Source organism: Symphalangus syndactylus, chromosome 8, assembly GCF_028878055.3.
Source record: "Symphalangus syndactylus isolate Jambi chromosome 8, NHGRI_mSymSyn1-v2.1_pri, whole genome shotgun sequence".
NCBI lineage: Eukaryota > Metazoa > Chordata > Mammalia > Primates > Hylobatidae > Symphalangus > Symphalangus syndactylus.
In genome coordinates this window covers 89,049,865-89,077,515 of record NC_072430.2, presented here as the reverse complement: position 1 = coordinate 89,077,515, position 27,651 = coordinate 89,049,865, and the positions used below count along the sequence as shown (strand labels likewise).

Below are 27,651 nucleotides of genomic sequence, written 5' to 3'. Positions count from 1 at the left end.
CCAAATCATTCATCCTTACAATAACAAATGGTATGACAATGCCTGTAACTAGCAGACTAGAGACGGTGGGTAAGAGATAGTGTTAAAATCATTTAAATTTCCAAAGTATATAGGATGTACAACAATTTATGCTGGGAAAGGACTGAAATTTTTTCTTCAAGATGCAACTTATAGCACACCATCAGCCAGCATCCAAAGCTACTTCCAGAGTATGACTGCCCTAATGGCCTGACTCTTGCTGCCATTAATATGGGCTTGCCTGGTGGTCCTCTGACAGCCTCACTGCCTAATGACAGCTCTCTAACTTACCTGTCTGGTTGCTCTACTCATTGTTGTTCTTCAGCCTATTGGCCTGATTTCTTTGATTCTGGAATTGATGTTGTCAGAATAGATGAACATGTGTGTCTCACCATCCATTCATTTTGAGTCCTTGACACATAACAGATGCCCAGACCATGTAAGCAATATCTTAGCAATCTATCAGAAAACTAGAAGAATTTTTTATAATCAGACTGACTTTGACAGTGATTAACTAGGTTCAAGTTTCTTGTCCAGACCTGGTATCCATGAGAACCAATTATTTTATCTGTAAAGCTGAGTTTTAATTAATCTTAATTGAGAACTTTCCTCCTCAAAGTTTCTAGAAATTCCTGTCATATATCTAGCAATCAGGTACATTCTCCTACAACTAAAAAGTTAACCATACCTAACCATATCATTTAACAAATAAATGAGAGAAACAGAATTTGAAGAACATGAAGATAACATGGTGAAAGAAAAGGAGGTACATAATACACAAATGATGTCTGCAATAACGTTAAAAAAGATCAGGAAACAAAGCAATTGTAGGATTAAAACAAGAGGTAAGAGGTGAACAACCAAGATGATAGAAGATACAAAGAAGAGGAAAATATGCATGTTTTAAAGTCAAACACTTGGTTTGTTTTTTTTAACATCAAAAACAACAATTCTGCTCTGACAGATTAAAAACAAACTGGGTCAGCATTCCCCAGTGGATATCTCTATCTATTTTATCTTCAAAGATAGTTTCAAATATTTTGCCTGGGGAAAAAATCATCCATTCAAATTTTAGTTCTTGTCTTTTGAACATATTATCTTACAGCATTTGACATGAAATTGCTTCCTTAGTATTTTTATCTACTTATTAGTCAATCATTAAGTGGTATACTCAGTCTTTCACAAGCATTTTTCAGGTGAACATTCAAATAAACCAGTGATTATTATGCCAAATATCATGAAAGTAAATGGCCTAGATTTTCTTTCTTATTTTTCTTACATAAGATATAATTAAATATTGATTATTTTTATATGGGAAAATGCTTTTAGGTCCCTAATTATTTAGGGTAATCCAGTTCCTATGCTAGCCATATGAAATATTTCCTCAGTACAGCATCATTTAAAACTTGCTTTCCATTTAAAGTGACTCAATTGGGCTCTGAAACCCTGGATTTATTGCCAGGCTACTATAATCTGCTCTCATTGCAAATGGTGAGGACAACCCACTTTAACAGGGATGTATACTTTGTCTTGCCAATGGTATGGACTGGGACGGGTATAAGAAATGTTCTTGGGGAAAGCGTGCTATTTCCTAGTTCTCTATTGACTCATTATATTCTTAAGTACACATAAAAGCACTTGAGTGAGCAGTAATGCAGAGGTCATTAAAAATAAAGCAGGGCCTGTAATCCCAGCACTTTGGGAAGCCGAGGCAGGTGGATCATTTGAGGTCAGGAGTTCGAGACCAGCCTGACCAACATGGAAAAACCCCGTCTGTACTAAAAATGCAAAAACTAGCCAGGCATGGTGGCATGCACCTGTAATCCCAGCTACTCGTGAGGGTGAGGCAGGAGAATTGCTTGAACCCGGGAGGCAGAGGTTGCAGTGAGCCAAGATCGTGTCACTGCACTCCAACCTGGGCAACAGAGCAGACTCTGTCTCAAAAATAAATAAATAAATAAAATAAAGCAGAATCTGGAAGAGTGATGTGGACTTTCCAATTGTTCCTGAGCAATTTAAAAATATGATACAAACATAACTACTAGAAAGATTTGCAGATAGAAGGACTATTTATTTACTCTCCATCCCACTTCCAGATTCTCAATTAAGAGTAACATCCTTATACAGATTGTGTTTATGCCATTCATCCTAAGATGTTATAAAACAGGCAGTAGTATATTAAAGTTAAACCTATTCCTTAATTCATGCCAATATTTCCACGTATTTCCCACAATAATTAAAAATAAACACAATAAATTTGGGAATTTAAACATTATAAGCACTTATATTGGTTATTTACATTGCTTGTCTATTAGTCCTGTTCTAGAATTCCAGAAAGAATACTACATACTTTGCATATTTTTGAGTTATTACCCACCCAAATACTAAAATTACTTTAACATGAATTTCCATGGATTATTGTCTAAAGAGGGGGCCAATTGTTTAGAAAATATAGTAAACTATGAGTATTAAGTAACACTGGAAAAACAGAAAAACAAATCGACCCTCTGTCCTCTGTTATACTATTCTAAAAGATGGTATCATAGTTGAAGTATTGATAGAGCTCCCAGGATATTTTGATGGGCCTTGGAGATTCAGAGATTCCTGTGTATGAGTAAAGTGATATAAATCCAACACCTATTGTTACTATACATTCCTAAAACAGGGAAAACCAACTAAAAACAAAAGTTTGATTTACTTAAATAGTTAACAAAAATTTATTGCAAGAGATATTTTTCACTGAATTTACAGTTTCAAGGAACATGGTACAAAACATAGTGCCATCAGCTTTGTCTAAACGTTAAATAGGTGCAAATACACAAAGATTAAGAAAAACCAAGGGAGCATACTTTACAACATAAATTAGAGTACTATAAATATATTTTATGTACATTATACATACTGTTAAGACATCATTTTAATATACAGCATATATTGTATTGATTTTCAAACTATTCAGTGCTTTGATAATATTATATATCAGAAACTTAGGGATTTATTTGCATCATTACACTTACAGTAAATGATTTCAAACCAATGAGGCCATATATCGGCCAGTTTATTTCCACCAGTTAAATAGCCAGGTACCCACATAGATGAACACGTAACGCATATAGCAATAGTTTTCACAAGAGTATTTTTTTCCCATTATGGTGATGACTAGAAGAGAGGTTGCAAAGGGATGACAGTAGGGTGTGGGGAAAGCAGTGAAGGAAAGAGTGCGTGGGGTAAAGATGGGAAAGCCAGATGGCTAGGATGAAGAACGGAAGCTGGAATGATTGGCATCTGAGGAGGAGCAACAAAAGTTGGCTGGTTCCCAGGACAAAGCCTTGGTCCTACTGAGAGCTGAGGTAATGAGGTTCTGGTGAGAGCTGGGATTTGGGAAAGAAATTGTTGGTGTGGCTGAAGCACTTTAAAGGTTCCTGCAGCTGCGGCTGCAGCTGCAGCTGCAGCAGCTGCAGCGTGCTGCTGCAAAACAGTGTGATGGATAGTGGTTACAGAGGTAGAACATAAGGACTGCTGCAAAGGCAAAGGCTGCAGAGGTGTGCTAGGGGGTGGGAGGGCAGCTGGAGGAAAGGTAAATTTAACCTTGTTGGCCAGCATGTTTGGCTGCAGAATGTGTTGGTAGACCTCACATGGTACATTTTTGAATTTGTCATGGTTTTCTAGTGGGATCAATAATGCTTGCTCTGGTAAAGCTAATGGAGCCAGGATTTGCTCAGCTGTTACAAAAGTATGACCACTGACATGTGCTTCCTTGAATGGTAATGGTGGTTGTGTGTTAAGGATTCCTGAATTATAACGAAGCCACTCAGTTGGTGTCTCATTCATCTTTCCTTGTGGAAGGGCCTCAGCCAGTTCATAATGGCAAAGATAGGATTTAGGCTGTGACTGTCTAAAGTTCCTTTCAATATTAGGCACCTGAAAAGGAATTTGCTTTTCATTAAGATTTATATTCTCACTTCTTTCTTTGTGTTCAAGCAGGGTGTTGTCGATTGCTTCTTTTGTTGGGGCACTAGCTACATAGACAGATGTGGTGGGATCATTGGAAACATCTGACAATTCACCAGAAGTGGTCTCCATTTCTAAATGCTCAGTTTCACCATTGGTTTCAGAAGGAAGGAGATTGTTAGGGTGGAAAGACAGTTTGTTTCTTAATTGGTTTGTTTGTTCTGAGTTCCTTTCGATTTTTGCAACTTCTTGTGGTTTCATTTTCTCTTTTTTGTCTTCACTTATTAACCTATCCAGAGGATTTAAGGAAGAATTGTCTTTCATGGGATAATCTGTATTTTCTTTGAGTTCTAAAGTTTCAAATCCGGGGTGGAATCTGCCTCTTTTTCGCCTCCGTTTCTTTTTAGGCTTACAGGGAGCAACTGAAGTACTTGGTGGCCTCAAAAATTCTTCTGGTAAATGATTCTGTCGATTTAAACTTTCATCTGAAGAATAAGAATGTGAATGTTGTCTACGTTTTCGATAGAATCTTTCTGATTCATTCATGACAGAATTGTAACCTCTTTTAACAGCCTGATTCTGACTCATGCATTTCATATCATTTTGAAGAACTAAGCTTCTGTGATCCTGACTACAGCTTGACATTTTGGTTTTCCAACAACAGTAAGTTCTAGAATATGTTAAATTATGTTTCCCAGAATGTATCACTGTTGGATTTGATTGTCCATTTAAAAGTATTGTGTTCTTTTTACAGTGGTTTTTAGAACTGATAGTATCATAAGTGTTGTATTTAGTATTCCATGTTTTACACATTTCTTCATTGTCACTTAAGGATATGGATTCTGATTTGGGCCTTTTATCAAGTAACTGATGTGAGTCTAATAATTGCTCTGCAGCTAAATACTGCTTTTCTGAAATTGGTTCCAATAGATATTTCCCAGCATTTTCAGTGTAACTATTCTCTGCTTCCATTTTGCAGCGAGTTTCTGATTCTTTGGTTTTCTCCATATGATGATGCTGACATAACTTTTTTCTTTTTTTCTTTCTTCTACTTTTATGGAACCAGTATTCATGAGTCTCTTTCAACCTTATTTTGTTGTATTTTTCATCTAGAGTGTCCTGTTTTATTTCACTTTTAGTAAAATTATACTTTTCTGTTTCTCTGATCTTACAGGAAATGTTTTTATACCTCTGACCCGTGTTCTCATATTTTCCAGAATCACAACCACTGGAGAGAATATCATCAGCCAAAAGAGGAGTGACTTGGGTGTATTTATTTTTGCTACTTCCAATTTCATAATCAGTGAGTCCTTCTGTAGATACATCCTTGCAATCTGAAAGTGGTTCCATGCAAATGTCTCCCTGCTTCTGCTGAGAACAAAGATCTTTTAAGTCTGGCTTATTTTTATCTAGATTATTATTTACTTTAGTAGACTTGAAGTCAAAACATAGAGGATTACAGCTATAGGAAATTGATGGTTTAGTAGTTGTATAAACCAGCATTTCTGATGGCCACTGAAGAACTGTAGATCTGTGTTTGTTAAGGACAGGTACAAATGGCTCACATTGTCTTTTGCAGAAATTTGTTTTCTTATGTATAGTTATGTTAACTTCTTCAGTATTTGAAGGGGCCAATGTCTCGGGACCATTTTTGCTTTCAGTCTCAGTTGTGGATGCCTCGTTATGCTTAACATTTTCCTCTGTGGTAGCTTGCACAGAAATGCAATCATTAGACATGTCAAAAACTGTGGATTTATTTCCTAACAACTCAGAACTGTTACCACTAACAGGTATGTCTTCATTAATAACAACACTCTCCAGTGGTATTTGATCTGATAATGGGACTGAATTTTGACAATTATCTGCATCAGAAGATAACTGAAGTTGAAGCTTGCAAAATGAAGGTAATAATAATGCATCTTTTTCACTGGAGACTTCTTTTATTTCTTGAGTTTGAGCAGTTTCTTTGTCTGTGCACATTGCCTCTGGTGGATGAAAAGAGTTAATTTTCTCCTCAGAACTCAAAAGCACATCTGTTGGTGAAGATAGTTGAAGATGACAAGCACTGGGGACAAATCTACTTTTTCTGCTAAATCCTTTTCCCACTGAGGCATCATCACTGTATTCAGAGAAGGCTGCAGCTGAGGACTCTAGCTTCACGGATGCTTTCTTTGGAAATGCAAAAGAAAAGCCGATTTTGTGTCTGTGAATCCCCTGGGCTTGATCCCCAACTTGGTTATTTTTTGCTGTATAATTATTTGCGCTTTCTGGATCTTCAGCAACAGTGGTAGCATCTTTAGTATTCTCTTCACTATGAATCAAAGTATATTTGAAATCTTGCTGGTTATTAACTGAATCCACAACAACTCGTTGGGAAATTTCATTACAGTTTTCTCTCACAGTAACAGTTGTTGATTTGAACATGGGGCCACTTCCAGGAGCGCTAGAGAAAGAAACAGAAGTGTGTGTTAAATAGCACCCTTTTGAGAAAAAAAAATAGTCAAATATTTACATCTTTAAAAAGTCATTAAAATATTTTTTCAAATTTTTAAATCTTTGTGACAGAATTGCCTTCATATGGTGTAAGTACTTTCCACGGTGCCACAATATCATTTACTTGTTGTACTGTTTGGAATAACTTGGAAATATCGTCCTGAAGTTGCTGTTATAGCTGTTAAGAGCAATGTTGAGGATATGCTCTTAACCAGTGCTATCTGACTAAAATTTTCTACCTTTATGGCCTCTTCCGTGATATTTTGAAGTGTTGTATTGTCTAAAGTAAAATTACTTTTGATTCACAAATACTTAATATCATTGATGCTATATGGTAAATATGATGAAAGTTCTAAACAAAACCCTTAATCATGACTGCAGAAAAGCTGGGAATTTGGTTGAACAATTCAATTCACCCAGCATTCACCAAGACTCTACTATAGCCCAACTGGTATGGGCAAAGGTAACTAAGAGATAGTACTAGCTTTATAAGAGCTTTGACTCTTTTGAAATTGTTAGTCTCAATATTTAAAATTATCCTGAAGTTATACATTATATCATAACATGCAGTAAATGCAGGATAAAAGACAATTCACTTAAAATATAACTTATTTGGAATTACATTCCACTGTAGTGTGTTCTGATGAAAAGAACTATACTGACAAACACATAAATATAAGAAAACCCTAAACCTTATCCTTAACAGAACTGTGTGTGAAGAAAATTCCTGCTATTCTAAAAATTCAGTGTTTTAAATATTATAAGTAGACAAGAAAGTTTTAGTTGGACATTTCTTTTATCTAACCACTAACACAATGTATTGCTTCATTGTTTTATCTGCTAAGTAACAGGACGACTTTCTTTTCTCATCTTTTGAAGCACAAAATTAATGCAAAAATCATGTATGTGTGGTTGTGTGTATATATAATGTAAAATATGTGCTTTATACTGAGGATAATAATTTAAATAAACAGTTTTGCTTTTTGTGTATATCATTATTAGCTCTAGCTCACTTAATATGTCATAATTTATATTTGCAACTTCTATTTATAGAGCATTAAGTTACATAGGTTCCATGATTCTCTATAGTTAAAATTTGTATAATTTTTTATTCATTACCACAAAAAGTAAACATATCTGATTGGTGTAACTGAGCAGCAGTAGCATCTGTTTTTAACAGTTGCATGTAGGATTCCAAATACATATACATTTTATTTTGGTTTTTACAAATTTGGCATCCCTAACAATGTTTCGATATGTCAACGTATCCCATAACATTATTCAGCAAAAAGTAGATTTGGATTGAAATAATTTTGATATAGACAATAATAAGAGAGGCTTCATTTATTGGAGAAACAAAGACTACTTTTAAAAAGTCTTATTTTAATAACTTTGCCCTGTCTTCACACCTAATAGCTGCTCACTGTTAGAAGCAGATCAAAGTTTAAAAGTTGTGAACCTCTAACAGCCCAGTTAGACTTTATTCACAGCGCACCTAATGTTGGTCTGCTTCTCAAGCAAAATTCTTATCTTTTTTTAGAAAAAGAATCTTAAACATAATTTTAAATAGAAGTTCTCCAAATTTTCATTTTAAAAAGTATCTCTAAAAACTCTTTTTGTTAAAAGGGTCATAAGATAGTGCCTTGCTGTCTTCCTCAATTAAATGTTTGAGTATCACCAAGAAATGGGGTAGCTGTCAACTAAGATAGCTTAAATAATAACATAAAGTGTATTTTTTAATCCAAAATTACAGTAATTTTGGCTTTTTTACTGAAATGTGCATTAAACAGGTGTTTGCATAAAATTCTAATTCAAATTACTGTTTACAGCCTACAGAAGGCCATGAAAACATGTGTGCCTTATTCTGGGTACAGTAATAAATAGATTTGTGCCCTTTATTTCTGACTCCCCCTATACCCCTTTTTTGGTCATGTTTTAAGAAAACTTACAATTTCATTGGATACTTACCATACAGTTTCCTTTCTTAGCTCAGCCAGCTTGTGCAGGCGTTGGAGTGCCTTTTCCTGTTTTCTTTCATCTTTCCTGGATTTAGATGCTACATTTCGAGCAAATTCCCTTTGTTTCAGTTCCTTGAGCCTCTGTTAAAAAAAGTTGGAAACAATTAATTGTATTTTGTTCTATAGAAGTTTTAAAGTTTCATTGTTATTGTTGAAAATTTCCAATGCATCATCTTTGACCTTGTCGAAAGGTAAACAACATTCATGACAATCCACTTCTAACAAAAATATTTTCTTGCATTTTGGCTTGTGAAAAAGCCAAAGCATATTATTACATCATAGTGAAATTTATATCTATGTCTTAGGCAAATTGTAATTGAAAACTTTAATCTCTTCTTATTGATCGTTTCCTGCTGTTTCTCTGCGTAATTCAGGTGAAGCATTCGTGTCTTATAAACCCCAAATTTACAAAAAAAATTCAACTTGCTTATTGCTTATGTATTTTAGTTATATATAATATGTTTTCTTATATTTTGATGTACAGTATATTAGAAAGTTATGTGGTCCTTTGTGTCTGTGTGTGTGTGTGTGTGTGTTTAAGTGAAAAGTTTATTAGGAAAGTAAATGAATAAAGATTGGCTACTCCATAGGCAGAGCAGCCCTTTCTGTGTGTTCTGAGAGTACATTATTTATGTTAATCCATAAGACAAACGATCTCTCCTGATGTGGTTTAAAACAATCCCTTCTCTCAAACAGCAGGCACGTTTCCAGAATAATTCAAGATATTGGAAGAAAATTAGTACTGTTTTTCTAGAAATTCTTACTACATTGGGTATTATCTTTCATCTGTGTTGAAGAAGTTCATTTTCTGGGTTGATGGCAAGAAAAACAGCATGCCAACTCAAACACAATTGATAAATAGCCGTGTGTGTGGTATAATTTTTGAGACATCAAAGTTGTCTTGTGCCCCAACTATTTTCACTGTGTACTTTCATGATGTGTACAGTTATTACAAATAACAAAAGTACTATTTTCCCTAATGGTTCATGTTGTTATGCAATTCTAATATGTCAGAATCTTGAGTAGGACTCACTTATACTAGTGATATAATGTGGCTGTGTCCCCACCCAAATCTCATCTTGAATTGTAGCATCCATAATTCCCATGTGTGGTGTGAAGTACCCAGTTGGAGGTAACCGAATCATGGGGGCGGGTCTTTCCCATACTGTTATTGTGATAGAGAATGTGTCTCATGAGATCTGACGGTTTTATAAAAAGGAGTTTCCTTGCACATGCTCTCTTGCCTGCCTCCATGTAACACGTGACTTTGCTCCTCCTTTGCCTTCCACCAAGATTGTAAGGCCTTTCTAGCCATGTGCAACTGTGAGTCAATTAAACCTCTTTCCTTTATACATTACCCAATCTCAGATGTGTCTCTATTGGCAGCATGAGAACTAACTAATATGGTAAATTGGTGCTGGGTAGTGGGATGCTGCTGTAAAGATACCTGAAAATGTGGAAGTGACTTTGGAACTGGGTAACAGGCAGAGGTTGGAACAGTGTGGAGGGCTCAGAAGACAGGAAGATATGAGAAAGTTTGAAACCTCCTAGAGACTTGTCAAATGGCTTAGACCAAAATTCTGATGGTGATATGGATAATAAAGTCTAGGCTGAGGTGGTCTCAGATGGAGATGAGGAACTTATTGGGAACTGGAATAAATGTTACTCTTGTTATGCTTTAGCAAAAAGACTGATGACATTTTGCCCCTGCCCTAGAGATTTGTGAAACTTTTTGGAAGAAATTTCTAAGCAGGAAAGCATTCAAGGGGTGAGTTAGGGGCTGTTAAAAGCATTCGGTTTTATGTATTCACAAAGCTATTGTTTGGAATCAGAACTTATGTTTAAAAGGGAGGCAGAACATAAAAGTGGAAAATTTGCAGCCTGATGATGCAATAGAAAAGAAAAACCCATTTTTTGAGGAGAAATTCAAGCTGGCTGCATAAATTTGGATAAGTAACAAGAAGTCAAATGTTAATGACAAAGACATTGGGGAAAAATGTCTCCGAGGCATGTCAAAGTTCTTCACAGAAGGCTGTCCCATCACAGGCCCAGAGGATTGGGAGGAAAAAGTGGTTTTGTGGGCCAGTCCCAGAGCCTTGCTGCTTTGTGCAGTCTCAGGATAGTGCCCTGCATCCTAGCCATGGATAAAAGGGGCCAATGTACAGCTCAGGCCATTGCTTCAGAGGGTGCAAGCCCGAAGTCTTTGTGGCTTACACATGGTTTGGGCCTGTGGGTGCACCCAATTCAAGAATCAAGGTTTGGGAACCTCTGCCTAGATTTCACAGGATGTATGAAAATGCCTGATGTCCAGCAGAGGTGTGCTGCAGGGCAGAGCCCTCATGGAGAACCTTTGCTAGGGCAGTGCAGCAGGGAAATGTGGGTGGGATCCCCCACATAGAGTCCCCACTTGGGCACTGCTTAGTGGAGCTGTGAGAAGATGGCCACTGTCCTCCAGATAGCAGAATGGTAGATCCACTGACAGCTTATACCATGTGCCTGGAAAAGCCACAGATACTCAACACTAGCTCGTGAAAGCAGCCAGGAGGAGGTCTTTCCTGTGCTGTTCTAGTGATAGTGAACAAGTCTCATGAGATCCAGTGGTTTTATAATGGGAAGATCCCCTGCACATGCTCTCTTGCCTGCGACCACGTAAGACATGACTTTGCTCCTCCTTCACCTTCCACCATGATTGTGAGGACTCCCCAGCCATGTGGAACTGTGAGTCAAACCTCTTTACTTTATAAATTTCCCAGTTTCTGGTATGTCTTTATTAGCAACATGAGAATGAACTAATACCACTAGTTACATTTTAAAAAAACTAATTGGATAAAGTTTTAATAAATACCATATTCATATGCACTTATATGTACCAGGAGCTTAGAACAATACCTGGTCTATAAAATTTCTGTTTCATAAATATTTTTAAATTATTGTGTAACTGATTTAGATCCTCCAAATTATAAATGTTCCATCTACTTTAAAAAGTTCATCAGTATGAATAAATAATAAAAGGCTCCTAATGATTCTGGATTGTAAATCTGAATTTCCCCAACATAGCATGAGGTAGCTCAAATGACATAAAACACTGACATAGTTTAAGCTTAAAACGATCTCTAATATTTAAATTGACATCATTTATAGAAAGTGTCCTTGTATGTGTATATATCTATATATTTTTGAATTTACACAAAGATATTTTAAGAATGCTCATTTGCACTGACATATTTGTGTAGGATAAGACTTTCCAGAGTAGAATTTAGATGAAAGATAAATCATATCATAAATGTCTCAATTGTATAGCTATTTCCCAGAAAGCAAAACTTTGAAATCATTTCCTTAATATGACTATTAAAATGGCCATAATTTTATCATATGCATTAAATTATTAATTGCTTTTCATAAAACAGGTGTAGAATTACAGTATAATAGGTCAAGAATATTTTGCTCATAAATTTTAGGTATACAGGGTCTTGGTCACTTTTATTTCTTAAAAACTTAAAGTAATATCAAGACTCATTCAACAGATAATTATTGAGCACTAGCAGCAGTCACTCTGTTAAATGGCTGAGATTTTGTTTTTAACTAAAGAAAATATTTTTACTTTCATTGTGCGTTTCTATGAGTGTATATGTGGGCAAGTGTTGTGTATTTATGTGTATTTTACAGAAATAAGGAGTGAACATACACATTAAGAGGTAACAGCAATCACTGGTTGGAATATTCTTACAGTGCCATGTATGAAGAGAGAGAAGTGCTCAAGAAAATCCTAAAGACAGCTACTTGGTAAAAGTGATATCTTTGCTGGGTTTTGAGGAATACAAATATTAACTAGAAAAAAAGAGTTGGATGTTGGGGATGAGAGTGTGTATCAGGGACCATGAACAACTTCGTACAAACACAAGAATCTAAGTTTTCTAAAATAAGATGTAAAAGAAGTAAAGTACCAGGTGAAATAAAGCAAGAAAGAGTTTTAATACCAGAGCTAATCAGCAAATAATCTTTGATTATTAGTTATAAATAGTTTTATTCCAAGAAGTACAGATAATTTATTTCCTACTGGTTCTTTAGAAAAGCTCTAGTCAACAAACCAAAAAGATAGACTTTACTGTTTTTAATAAAATCTTTAGTATAAAAGTTAATTGTTATTACATACACACACACACATATATAAACATATATAATACATAAAATACATGTAATAATCAATGGTTAAAAATAGTGGGTTTAAATTTCATTGGTAAGATAAAAGTGCAATGCTTCTAATGAAAAACAAACGAATGAAAAACAAACCGTATTTTCCAAAGAAAGCATGCAAAATGCCAGGACTTTCACTATTTACTGTTTCAAAGTAACCATTGAGGTTTAGAAATAATCGGGTTTCATTGACATAATCGTTGAATATTGAGGAGTCAGTCAATTATTAAATGCCAATACTGTTGTTATTTGTAATATAAGTGACTGACAGACATGGCTGGAAGCAGCTCCAGATTTAGATAACTGTGACTATTTAAAACGTAAATTTAAAGAGGAGAGGCTAGATGGTAGAATAGAAGGCTCCACCAATTATCTTCTCCGACCCCACAAGGATGACAATTTATCTACACGAAAAAGGCACCTTCATAAGAACCGAAAATGAAGTGAGCGTTCACAGTACCTGGGTTTAACTTCATTTCACTTAAAGAGGCACTGAAGAAGTAAGACAAACAGTCTTGAATAGCCAATGCCTCCCTTCTCCCAACCCCCAGAAGTGGCCATTCTGCCTGGAGAGAAAAATCTGCACACTTGGGAGAGTGAGAGAGAAACAATTGTGCGACATTTTGTTGAACTCGGTGCTTTCCTGGCACAACAGAAAGCAAAATCAAACTGAATTCAGCTGATTCTCACCTATGGAGGTAGTGTTTAAACCAGCCCTAGCCAGAGGGGAATGGACCATCCCAGCAGTTGGAACTTGAGTTCCTGCAAGCCTTGCCACCTTGGGCCAGAGTGCTCTGGGGCTCTAAATAAAGTTCAGCTTTATTATTTCAGCTTTATTTATTCAACTCATGGCAGTCTAGACTGCAAATCCTAGGCAAGTCCTACTGCTGAACTGGGCTCACAGCCAGTGGTCTGGAGGGGCACATAACAAACTGAATAACAGTTTGGCTAAGGGAGGGCTGATGCCACTCCTCCCCCTCCCCTAACCCCAGGCTGCAGAGCTCATGGCTCCAAAAAGATCCCTTCATTCTACTTGAAGAGAGATAGGGGAGGGGAGGAGAGGGGAGGGGAGGGGAAGAGAGGCGAGAGAAGAGCAGGGAGGACTTTGTCTTGCATCTTAGATACCATCTCACTCACTGCAGGAAAGAGTACCAGTCAGAGTTGTCAAACCCTCTTTCCAGGTCCCAGCTCCAGGAAAACATTTCTAAACACACCCTGGGCTAGAAGGAAACTTACTGTCTTGAAGGGAAGGACCTAGTTTTGGCAGAATTGATAACTTGCTAACTGAAGAGCCCTTGGGTCCTGAATAACCAGCAGCAATACCCAGGTAGTACTTCGTGGGCCTCGTGTGAGACTCTGTGACTTCCTGGCTTCCAGTGAAACTCTCAGCACATTCCCAGTTGTGGTGGATATGGGGAGAGACTTCTTCTGCTTGAGAAAAGTAGAGAGAAGGAAAGGGGACATTGTCTTGCACCTTAGATACAAGCTCCGCCACAGGGAGATAGAGCACCAAATGATCTCTTGGGGTCCCTGAATCCAGGATTTGGCTTTTGCATGGCATTTCTGGATCTGCCTTGGGCTAGAGGGGAGCCCACTGCCCTGAAGGTTGAGCCCCAGGCCAGGCAGTATTCACCACAAGCTGAATGAAGAGCTTCTGACCCTTAAGGAACTATCAGCAGTAGCCTGATAGTTTTCCCTATGGGCCTGTGGTGGTAGTGGCCATGGGGTGAGGCTCCTCTGCCTTAGGAAATGGGAGAGATAAGTGGGAAGGACTACATCTTGTGGTTTGAGTGCCAGCTCAGCCACAGTACAATGGAACACCAGGTAGACTTCTAAGGTTTTTGATTCTGGACCCTGGCTTTAAGACATAACCTGTGGACCCACCTGGGGCCTGAAGGAACTTCATTCCCTAAAGGGAAGGACATAGGCCACGAGCCATTAGTAAAGCCCCAGGGCTTTGAGAGAAGAGGAGCCAGGTGGTGGCTACAGCAGGCTTTGGGTAAGACCCAATGCTGTGCTGGCTTCAGGTTTGACCAAGTGCAATCCTAGTGGTGGTGGCCACAGGGGTGTTTATGACACTCCATCCCTGGCTCCAGCCAGCTCAGAACTGAGAGAGAGACTCCATTTGTTTGGAAGAAAGTAAGGGAAAAGAACAGGAGTCACTGTCTGGTAATCCAGGTAATTCTTTTGGATCTTGTCCAAGACCCTGGAGGTGGTATCTCTGAATCTACAAGAGCCACAGAATTACTGGGCTTGGGGTGCCCCCTAATGCAGGTACAGCTTAGTTCACAACATACAGTCCTTTCGGACCTGAAAAAACCTTCTAAAAGTACAGGTACAAACAAGCCCAAACTGTGAAGATTACAGTAAATACCTAACTCTTCAATGACCAGACATGGGCAGATATTCCTAAGTATTAAGACCATCCAGGAAAACATGATCTCATCAAAGGAACCAAATAAGACATGATGGACCAATCTTGAAGAAACAGGGATATGTGACCCTTCAGACAGAGAATTTAAAATGGCACTTGTGAGGAAACTCAAAAATATTGACGATAAGAAAGAAGAAATTCAGAATTTTATGAGCTAAATTTAACAAAGAGATTGACATAATTAAAATAAAGCAAGCAGCAATTCTGGAGCTGAAAAATGCAATTGGCAAACTAAAGAATGCATCAGAGTTTCTTAAAAACAATTGATCTATCAGAAGAAAAAAATAGTGAGCTTGAAGATAGGCTATTTAAAAATACAAAGTCAGAGCAGACAAAAGGAAAAGGATAAAAAAAAACAATAAATCACACCTACAGGATCCAGAAAATACCCTCAAAAAGGACAATCTAAGAGTTTTTGGCAGGATACAAGGTTTATCCAAAGGGATAATAAAAGTGAACTCCCCAAACCTAAAAAAAAGATATCAATATCCAAGTAAAAGAAGGTTATAGAACACCATGAAGATTTAACCTAAAGAAGACTACGTCAAGGCATTTAATAATCAAACTCCCAAAGATCAAGGAAAAAGAAAGGATCCTAAAAGCAGCAAGAAAAAAGCAACAAATAATATAATACGGAGGTCCAACATGCCCAGTAGCAGCGTTTTTAATGGAAACTGTACAGGCTAAGAGAGAGTGGTATGATGTATTTAAAGTGCTTAAGGAAACAAAAAAAAAAAACTTTTACCCTAGAATAGTAAACCTGCTTAAAATATCCTTCAAACAGGCAGGAGAAATAACTTTCCCAAACAAAAGCTGAGGGGTTTCATCAATACCAGATTGTCCTAAAAGAAATGTTAAAGGGAGTGCCTCAGTTAGAAAGAAAAGGTTGTTAATGAGCAATAAGAAATCATCTGAAGATACAATATTCACTGGTAATAGTAAGTACACAGAAAAACACGTAACACTGTAATATTGTAAAATACTGTAACAGTGGTGTATAAACTACTCTTAAATAGAAAGGTTAAATGATGAAACAATCAAAAACAACAACTACAACAACTTTTAAAGATATACATAAGATAGAGCAAGACTCCGTCTCAAAAAAGAAAAGAATAAAAAAGATATTGATAAGATATAAACAGAAACAACAAAAAATAAAATAGGGGAACAAAGTTATAGCATAGGGTTCTTACTAGTTTTATTTTTGCTTGTTTGCTCACATTTGTTTATGTAAAAACTGTTGTTAGCTTAAAAGAGTGGGTTGTAAGAGACTATTTGCAAGCCTTATAGTAACCTCAAATCAAAAAATATACAACTGAAACACAACAAATAAAAATAAAGAAATTAATTCACATCACCCAAGAAAATTACTTTTACTGAAAGAAGGACAAGAAGGAAAGGAAGAAGAAAGGGAAGACCAAAACAAAACCAGAAAACAACTAACAAAATGGCAGCAGTAAGTTCTTACTTATCAATAATAACATTAAGCATACATGGACTAAACTCTCCAATCAAAAGACATAGAATGGCTAAATTATTAAAAAAAAAAAACAACCAAGATCCAATAATCTGTTACCTACAAGAAACACACTTCACCTATAAAAACACACACAGAGTGAAAATAAAGGGATGGAAAAAGATATCCCATGACAATGGAAACCAAAAAAGGATAGGAGTAGCTATAGTTATATGAGATAAACAGATTCGATGACAACAACTATGAGAAAATACAAAGAAGGTCACTATATAGTGACAAAAAGATCAAATCAACAAGAAGATATAACAATTGTAAATATATATGCACCCAATACTGAAGCACCAAGATTTATAAAGCAAACATTAGAGCTAAATAGAGAGCTAGACCTCAGTACAATAATAGCTGGAGAGACTTTAACATCCACTTTCAGCATTGCACAAATATTCCAGAGAGAAAATCAGCAAAGAAACATTGGACTTAACCTGTACTATAGACTAAAAGAACTTAATAGATATTTATGGCACATTTCATCCAACAACTACAGAATACACATTCTTTTCTTCATTATAGGGATCATTCTCAAGAGTAGACCATATGTTACATCACAAAACAAATCTTAAAACATTAAAAAAATTGAAATAATATCAAGCATCTTCTCTGACCACAATGGAATAAAACTAGAAATCAATAAAAGGAGGAATTTTGGAAGCTATGCAAATGAAGGAAAACGAAACCATATGCTCCTTAATGAACAGTGGGTCAATAAAGAGATAAAGAAGGCAATTGAAATGCTTCTTGAATCAAATGATAATGGAAACGCAACATACCAAAATCCATGGGATACAACCAAAGCACTACTAAGAGGAAAGTTTACAGCAAACTAAAAAAGAAGACAACTTCAAATAACCTAAGAATTCATCTTAAATAACTAGAAAACAAAAGCAAGCCAAACCCAAAATTAGTAGAAGAAAAAAATAATAAAGATTAGGGTGAAAATAAATGAAAATGAAGCAAAGGAAACAATACAAAACATCAATGAAATAAAAAGGTTTTTTTTTAAAGTTAAACAAAATTGACAAACCTTTATCCAGACTAAGAAAAAAAAGAGAGAAGATCCAAATAAAATCAGAGATGTAAAAGGAGAGATTGCAACAGATACCATATAAATTCAAAAGACCATTAGTGGCTATTATGAGCAACTACATGTAAATATATTCAAAAATCTAGGAGAAATGCACAAATTCCTAGACATACACAACCTACTGAACCATGAAGAACTCCAAAACTCAAACAGACCAGTAACAAGTAACGAGATGGAAGCCATAATAAAAAGCCTCCTAGTAAGAAAAATCCCAGAACCTGATGACTTTACTACTGAATTGAACCAAGCATTTAAAGAAGAACTAGTAGCAATCCTACTCAAACTATCTGAAAAAATAAAAAAGAAAGGAATACTTCCAAACTCCTTCTATAAGACCGTATTGCCCTGATACCAAAACTGGAAAAAGACACACTGAAAACATACACACACAGACACACACACACACACATGCACACACACACAAAACAAAACTACATGTCAACATCATTGATGACTACTGATACAAAAATCCTCAACAAATACTAGCAAACTGAATTAACACATTAAAATGGTTATTCATCATGACCAAGGGGAATATATCCCAGGGAGACAAGGATGATTTAACACAGGCAAGTCAATCAGTGTGATACATCACATCAACAGGATGAAGAACAAAAACCATACAATCATTTCAAATGATGCTGAAAAAGTGTTTGATAAAATTGAACATCCCTTTCTGACAAAAGCCCTCAAAAAACTGGGTTTAGAAGGAGCATACCTCAACATAATAAAAGTCATATACAACAGACCCACAGCTAGTATCATACTGAATGAGGAAAAAACTGAAAGCCTTTTCTTTGTGATCTGGACCACGACAGGAATGACCACTGTCATCACTGTTATTCAACAGAGTACTGAAATCCTAGCTAGAGCAATCAGACAAGAGAAAGAAATAAAAGGCATCCAAATTGGAAAAGAAAAAGCCATGTTATCTTTGTACCAGATGATATAATATTATACCTGGAAAAATTAAAGATGCCACCAAAAAGCTTTTAGAACTGATGAACAAATTCAGTAAAATTTCAGGATACAAAATCAACATACAAAAATCAGTAGCAATTTTATATACCAACAATTAAAATTGTGAAAAAGAAATTAAGAAAGTAACTTCATTTGCAGTAGCTCCAAATAAAATAAAATACCTCAGACTTAACCAAAGAAGTAAAAGATTTATACAATAAAAAACTATAAAACATTGATGTAAGAAATTGAAGAGGACACCAAAAAGTAAGAATATATTCCATTTTCATGGATTGAAAGAACAATATTGTTAAAATGTACATGCTACCCAAAGTAATCTACAGATTTAATGCAATTCATATTAAAATGCCAATGATACTATTCACATAAATAAAAAAAATCATAAAATGTATATGGAACCACAAAAGACTCAGAATAACCAAAGTTATCTAAAGCAAAAGAAACAAAACTGGAGGAATCACATTACTTGGCTTAAATTATAATACAGAGCTAAAGTAACCAAAATGGCATGGTATTGGCATAAAAAAGACAGACCAATGGAATAGAATGGGGAACCCGGAAATAAATCCATACATCTACAGTGAACTCATTTTCAACAAAGATTCAAAGAACATACATTGGGGAAAGGACAGTCTCTTCAATAAATTGCACTGAGAAAACTAGATATCCATATACAGAAGAAATAAACTAGACTCCTATTTTTTGCCATATGCAAAAATCCCACCAAATAAAACTACTAAAAGAAAACACTGGGAATACTCTTCAGGACATTGGAGTAGGCAAAGACTTCTTGAGCAATAACTCACAGACCCAGACAATCAAAGGAAACATGAACAAATAGGATCACATCAAATTAAAAATCTTCTGCACAGCAAAGAAAACAATTAACAAACTGAAGAGACAACTCACAGAATGGCAGAAAACATTTGCAAACTACCCATCTGACAAGGTATTAATAACCAAAATGCATAAGGAGCTCAAACAACTCTATAAGAAAAAATCAAATAATCAGATTAAAAAATGGGCAAAATATCTAAATAGGCATTTCCCAAAAGACATAAAAATGACAAACAGGAAGTGAAGAGGTGCTCAACATCATTGACTATTAGAGAAATGTATATCAAAACTACAATGAGACATCATCTCACTCTAGTTAAAATGGTTTTTCTCCAAAAGACAAGCAATAAAAAATGCTAGTGAAGACATGGAGGAAAAGGAACTCTTGTACACTGTTGGGAAGAATGCAAATTTGTGCAACCACTTTGGAGAACAGTTCCTTAAAAAACTAAAAATAGGGCTACCATACCATCCAGCAATCCTACTATACACAAAAGAAAGGAAATCAGTATATTGAAGACATATCTGCACACTCATGTTTATTGCAGCACTACTCACAATAGTAAAGATTTGGAAGCAGCCTAAGCCTAAGTCTCTATGAACAGATAAATGGAAAAAGAAAATGTGGTACATAAACACATAAATTATCATTCAGCCATAGAAAATAAAGAGATCCTGTCATTTGCAACCACATGGATGGAACTGGAGATCACTATCTTAAGTGAAATAAGCCAGGCACTGAAAGACAAACACCACATGTTCTCACTTATCTATGGGAGATAAAAATTAAAACAAATTCATGGAGATGGAGAGTAGAAGGATAGTTACCAGAAGCTGGAAAGTGTAGCTGGGGGTGGGGTAAGTGGGGGATATTTAATGGATACAAAAGTACAGTTAGAATAAGTAAGTCCTAGTATTTTTGAGCACAAGAAGGTGACTGTAGCAGAAAAGTAATTTAATTGTACATTTAAAAATAACTAAAAGTAATTGGATTGCTTTAAACACAAAAGATAAATGCTTGAGGTGAGGGATACCCTATTTACTCTGATGTAATTCTTATGCATTGCATGCCTGTGTCAAAATGTCTTATTTAAGCCATAAATATATATACCTACTACGTATCCACAAAAAATAAAAATTACAATTAAAAAATAAACAAAATGCAAGTGTGTCAATATTGTAGAGGCTGTCCAGAAGCACTACACTGCATCCAGGTGATAGTACTAATCTTGATCTTCTATGCACAAATACTTCTCTTATTTTTGTGACAGACTTCCTGATACCAAGGTAAGAAAACTCACCTAATATTTTGATAATATTCAACTGCTTTGAGACCTGGCCAAATACTTTGTAGAGTTTTAAAACTAGAATTTACCAGTTTTAATGCTTTTTCTTATATTTTTCTGCAACAAGAATAAAGTTCCATGTCATATTTACATCTAGAAAAGTAATTTTGAAAGGTGAATAATAGAAACCAAGTACAGTTACACTCCAAATAATACCACTTTGGTCAATGATGGACTGCATATAGAAATGTGGTCCCACCAGCCAGGCCAATATGGTGAAACTCCATTTCTATTAAAAATACAAAAATGAGTGGGGCATGGTTGCATGTGCCTGTAGTCCCAGCTGCTTGGGAAGCTGAGGCAGGAGAATCACTTGAATCCAGGAGGCAGAGATTGCAGTGAGCCGAGATCATGCCACTGCACTCCAGCCTGGGTGACAGAGCAAGACTCTGTCTGAAAAAAAAAAAAAAAAGAGAGAGAGAGAGAGAAATGTGGTCCCAGAAAATTATAATGGAGATGAAAATATCCTGTTGCCTACTGATATTGTAGTTGTCATAACATCATAGGGAAATGCAGAAATGCATTACCTTTTCCATGTTGAGATATGTTTAAATACACAAATATCATTGTGTTACAATTGCCCACAGTATTTGCTGTAGTAACATGCTGTACAGGTTTGTAGCCTAGGAGCAATAAGCTATAGCACATAGCATAGGTTTGTAGTAAGTTGCACTACCTAAGTTTGTATAAGTAAACTCCATTATTTTTGCACAGTGATGAAATTGCCTAATGACATATTTATCAGAATGGATTTCAGTTGCTGAGTGATGTATGACTGTAATATTTTTAGAATACCAAGTGGAAATAACAACACAACTTTCACACAAATAAATACAGAAGACATCATCTATGAAACTTACAGAAACATCAATGATATTTCTAAAGCTTCCTCAACAACTTATTGAGAGTCATTTGTAAGAAATTCTTAGTGCTAAATGTCAAGACAGGAATGGCAGTTAGCATGGATTAGAAAGTTAGAAAACTATTAGAATTAATTTGTGAGATAAAGTGATATAGCAATTTTATCCAAAACAAATTATAATGTACACTGCATATAATTCAATATATGCTTTGGAAATATGCAAGTCGCAAATGGCAAAGTGTAGAGAACTCAATATTCTTTGGTTATGATACCTTCTCAGAGTGCCTACTCTACTTTTTAGTGTATTTATTTCTCTTAGTTCTATAGAGAAAGAAAGTGTTATAAGGGCAGCGTAGGTCAAACTAATTCTCAGATATATTCTCAGGAAAATCCATGATGCTGGGAATGTTACGATGATCTTAGCCTCAGGTTAGTGGATAAAATTGAGAGATGGGCAAAGGTTTAATCAATTAACAAGGAGGAAAGAGAGACAGAGAGAGAATATAGATTCAGACCAACAATAAGAGAAAACATAAAAATTAACTCTATGTTAGTTAGTCATAACTTTGTGCTTTAACATTTAGGTCAACTACACTGTTTTACAATTGCCAAGCAAATTTTCATAAACATCCTTATACCTATACTTTTTATACCTGTCTGATTGTATAACAAAGATAGATTCCTACAAACAGGACTACCGGAATAAAAAAGATACATGTGCTCTTCTTGAGGCTTTTGATGTTTTCCAAACAGCTATTCATTACTTTACACCATTTTTTACACTACTGTCAACATATATGAGAATATACACCATATCCAATGTTGGGTAGCATTACTCAATATTTTAATTTATAGTCAATAAGTGATATATCATTAATGTTTTGCCTATAATTCATTTGTTTACTAGGAAGGCTGAAATATTTTTGCATGCATATTAGCCATCTATATTTTTCATTCAGAACATTACTCCTTAAAATTGATTAAGCAATATTATATATATTACCTTGTTTCATAATGAAAATAAATATGTAAGCAGAGAAGGCTTGCATTATTATCCATATTTAGATACATTAGAACTGAAGCTAAGTAAATTTGAAAGACTTGTCCGGAGTTAAATGCACGTAGTAGATCCAGGACTCGAATCAAGATTTCTGGGACCATACCCTGTGATCTATCTCCTATATTTATTCTGCTAACTGTTACTTAAGCTGCCTAACTCTTCAGGTCTGGTTGATTTGGTTGTAATGCATATATTCACGTCTCTTTCATTGAGTGCTCTTTATTTGACAGGTGCTCTTCTAAGCACAGTTGATATATCTGTGACAAAGTAGAAAATATTCTTCCTTTTAAAATAACATTTTCATTACAGTTGAGAGGAACAGATATTAAAACATATAAACAAGTTAATTCTATAGAATATTGGACAGTGAAAAGTGCTGTGGATGAAACAAAGCAGAGAGGGCAAAAGGGCATGTAGTGAGGGGAGGGATAGCAATTTCAAATAAAGTGATTAGGGAAGCTGTATGAATTTGCTATTTCAGTGTAACAAATTACCACAAATTTAGCAGCTTAATCAGCCCACATTTATTCCGTGGTCTGCATGCCTGTCCTTTCATCAATGAAGAAGTTGGCTAGAGTGTATTTTCATCTGGAGGATTGTCTGTGGAAAATGTCCACTTCCAAGCTTTCTAATGCTATTAGTGGAATTCATTTCCTTGTGGTAGTAGGACTGAGAGCCTGGGCTTCTTATTGGCTGTCAGCCAAGGCCATTCCAAGCAACTAGAGGCTGCCAGCAGTTTCTTGTCCCTGGGGTTTTTCATAAGACCCACTGAAATCATGACAGCTTATGTAAAGTTATCAAGGAAGTGTCTCTCTCTCTCTCCATTCTGCTAAGTATATAAAGCAACCTAGTCAATGGAGTGTTATCTCACCAATTTTTCGTATTTTGTCGGTTAGAAACAAGTCACAGGTTCCATCCACATACAAGGGAGGGGAATTATATAAAGGCCTGACTCACTGGGAAGCACTTTAGAGTGTGTTCACCATAGAAGTCTGCATTGAGAAGGTGACATTTGAGCATAGACATTTAAGAAATGTGAAATAACCCAAACAGATATCTCAGAGAAAACTCTCCAGACAGAACATTCAGAGTGAAATAGTAATGAATTTGCAAGTCATTTTTGTTTTGACCACTGCTCGTAGTTGCATGGTAGCACAGATGCTCTTAGCTGCAAGTTTTAAAAGAGTGCAGAAAAGAAGAATTCTCTGAAGCACAACACTGGGCAAGTGACATTTGACAGAGGAAAAGAAAACTCCGGCCTGGTTTATAGACGGTCCTGTGTGACATGCAGGCACCATTTGAAATAGATAGCTGCAGCACTATAGGTTTTTTTTTTTTTTTTTTTTTTTTTAAGATGGAGTCTCACTCTGTTGCCCAGGCTGGAGTGCAGTGGTGTAATCTAGGCTCACCGCAACCTCCTCCTCCCAGGTTCAACCGATTCTCCTGCCTCAGCCTCCCAAGTAGATGGGACTACATGCACATGCCATCATGCCCAGCTAGTTTTTATATTATTAGTAGAGATGGGGTTTCACCATGTTAGCCAGGCTAATCTCGAACTCCAGACCTCAAGTGATCCACCCATCTCAGCCTCCCAAAGCTGGGATTACAGGGATGAGCCACTGTGACCAGCCTACAGTTCTTTTTTGGGACTACCGTGAATAGCAATGATGACAGGAATTCCTCACAATGGGAAGAACATCAAGTAGTGAATTTTGTTGTTCATTGTTTTTGGAAGGAGAAATAGTGAGATGTAAAATTATATACCAATTCATGAGCTGTGGCCAGTGGGTTGGCTGGATGGTTAGAAGCTTGCAAGAAACATGATTTAAAAATTGGTAACAAGAAGGACGGGGTATGTGGATAGACTTCTGTGAATGGGAGAAAAACAGGAAGACATTTGTGTGCCACATAAATGCTCATCAAAAGGTCACCTCAGCAGAGAAGAATTTTAATAATCGGGTAGATAACCTCTTTCCCCAGCTGCCTGTGTCACTGCCCAATGAACTCATGAACAAAGAGGCCATGGTGGCAGGAATGGGGGTCATACATGGGCTCAGCAATGTGGACTTCCACTCACCAAGGTTGACCTGGCTAATGGCCATCATTGAGAGCCCAGTGCCAGCACCAACAGAGACCACCACTGACCCCTGATACAGCACTATTCCCTGGAATGATCAGCCAGCTGCCTGGTGGCAGGTTGAGTACACTGGATGGCTTTCATCATGAAAGGGGCAGTGTTACCTTCTTTTTGTAATAGAAACTTACTCTGGGTATGGATTTGCCGTCCCTGCACTCAATGATTCTCATAAAACTATTATCTGTGGACTAGCTTATCCGTATTTATGATATTCCACACCCAGCATTTCTCTAATCAAAGTACTCACTTCACAGCAAATGAAGTATAGCAATGGTCCCAGGCTCAAGAAATTAACTTCTCTTACCATGTTTTCTATCACCCTGAAGAAACTGGTTTGATAGAGTGGTGGAATGGCCTTTTGTAAATTCAATTACATAGGAAATTCTTCAAAACACCAAAGAATGGGTGAAAAAAGATATTTTTCTCTCCTTATTTGTTGAAACAGGCACTTTACACTAAACACTTAGTTTAATGTGGTACAGTAGTTTCTAGTTTGGAATACCATAATATATATATCCCTCCCCTACTGGTGGATATCTAGGTTGTTTCTGATTCCCATTATTGCAAACAGGTGTATAGTAAAGTCTTTTTACATAAACCTTTGTACATGTGCAAGTATCTCTGAAGGATAAATCACTTGAAAGGAAAAATTGTTATAACAAAGCATATATATGGATTTTTAACTTAAATTTTAAAATAAATACTGTTTGATTACCCTCCCCCACCCCCAAAAAGAAAATTCAGTTACAACTCCAGCCAGGTGGCAATACCAGGCAGGGTTTTGGTAAGACTCTCCAGAAGGCTGTATATGTTCTGAATTAGCATCCAATATATGATGTTGTTTTCATTACAGCCAGGATTCATCATCCCAGGAATCAAGAGGTGAACATGGGACAGGCACACTCCCTATTACCACTATTGATTTACTTACTAGCAAATTTTTGACTTCCTATTTATGCCACCTTATGTTCTGTTGGCCCAGAAGTCTTAGTTCCAAAGGAAGGAATGCTTCCATCAAGAGACATATTAATTATTCCACTGAACTGGAAGTTAAGACAGAGTGGGTTGACCTACATCTACCCACTTTGGGCTCCTTTTGTCTCTGAATCAACAGGAAAAGGAGGGAGTTACTGTGCTGGGTGAGGTGATTGATTTTGATTACCAAGGGGAAATTGGACTGCTACTGCACAATGGAGGTAAGGAAGATAATATCTGGAATACAGGACATCCCATAGGGCATATCTTAGTATTACCATTTCCTGTGACTGGTGTCAATGGAAAAATACAACAATTCAGGCAGGACTAATAATGCACAAGACCCTCAAAAATGAAGTCTTGAGGCATCCCACTAGTCAAGGAATGACTATCAATTGAGGTGCTTGTTGAGGATAAAGAGAGTGGGTAATAGAAGAAGGCATTTGTAAATACTGGTGATAACCATGTGGCCAGTTACAGAAATGAGGACTTCAATTGACATGAAAATATTTTCCTTATTTTATATAAATATTTGTGTGTGTGTGTGTGTGTGTACTAGTAGTGCCTTATCTGCATGGGATACATTCCAAAAGCCCCAGTGGATGCCTAAAACCACATATAATACCAAATCCTATATTTACTGTATTTTCCTATATATACACATATATATATACACACACACACACACACACACACCTATGATACAGTTTAATTTATAAACCAGGCACAGTAAGAGATTAATGATAACTAATAATAAAATAGAACAATTATAACAATATACTGTAATATAAGTTATGGGAATATGGTCTTTTTCTTTTTTTCAAAATATCTGATTGTACTATACTCATCTATTTTCAGAACACAGTTGACTGTGAGTAACTAAAACTGCAGATAAGGGGATACAACTGTATACACACACACATTTGTTTTTTTTTTTTATCCTTTTATGATATGACATAATATGTATTGAATTACATCATAGTATCTAAGTATTGTTAATTTTACATCATAGTATTTAAGTTACAGGATATTAAGGAGAAAAGTGAACATTACCCAATGACTTTAAATTATCTTCTGGGGAAAGGATTGGTATCTTTTGGGTTGTATGCAGGATAATTGTATCATGTTAGACAGAGTGTGACCTTGTTATTACATTTATTTGGAGATTAAGTTTGGGTTAAGGGGATGTGTATGGGTGCCAAGTCAACTTAGAAAGAGGTGAACTTGTGATGGTTAATTGCATGTGTCAACTTGACTAGGCCATGGTATCTATATATTGGTCAAACACCAGTCTAGATTTTACTGTGAAAATGTTTTTTAGATAAAATCAATATTTAAATCAGTAGATTTTGAGTGAAGTAGATTACCCTCCATAATATGGTGAGCCTCATTTAATCAATTGAAGCAGAGCAGAAAAATCAATAGATTCCTAGTCCTTAACAGCATCATTGAATTACAGCATCAGCCTTTGACAGATTTCCTATGCAACTTTTTTTTCTTTTTCTGTTTTTTGTTTGTTTGTTTGTTTGAGATGGAGTCTTACTCTGTCTCCCAGGCTGGAGTGCAGAGGTGCAATCTCAGCTCATTGCAACCTCTGCCTCTCGGGTTCAAGCGATTCTCCTGCCTCAGCCTCCTGAGTAGCTGGGACTATAGGCACACGCCACCACGCCCAGCTAATTTTCGTATTCTTTTTTTTTTTTTTTTTCTTTTTTTTTTTTTTTTATTAT

The 27,651-nt window shown here is 36.1% G+C and overlaps 1 protein-coding gene across 1 annotated transcript in view; it reads right to left on the bottom strand.

Annotated features, from left to right (window-relative positions):
- Positions 1-2,721: 2,721 nt before the first annotated feature.
- The window catches only part of ZNF804A (zinc finger protein 804A), a 352,837-nt gene continuing 327,907 nt past the window's right edge, over positions 2,722-27,651 (bottom strand). The window contains exons 3-4 of the mRNA XM_055289946.2: positions 8,431-8,561; positions 2,722-6,412 (exon numbers count right to left, since the gene is read on the bottom strand). Coding sequence (XP_055145921.1) covers positions 3,178-6,412; positions 8,431-8,561 — 3,366 coding nt within the window. The 3' untranslated portion in view covers positions 2,722-3,177. The remainder of the gene's footprint in view (positions 6,413-8,430; positions 8,562-27,651) is intronic.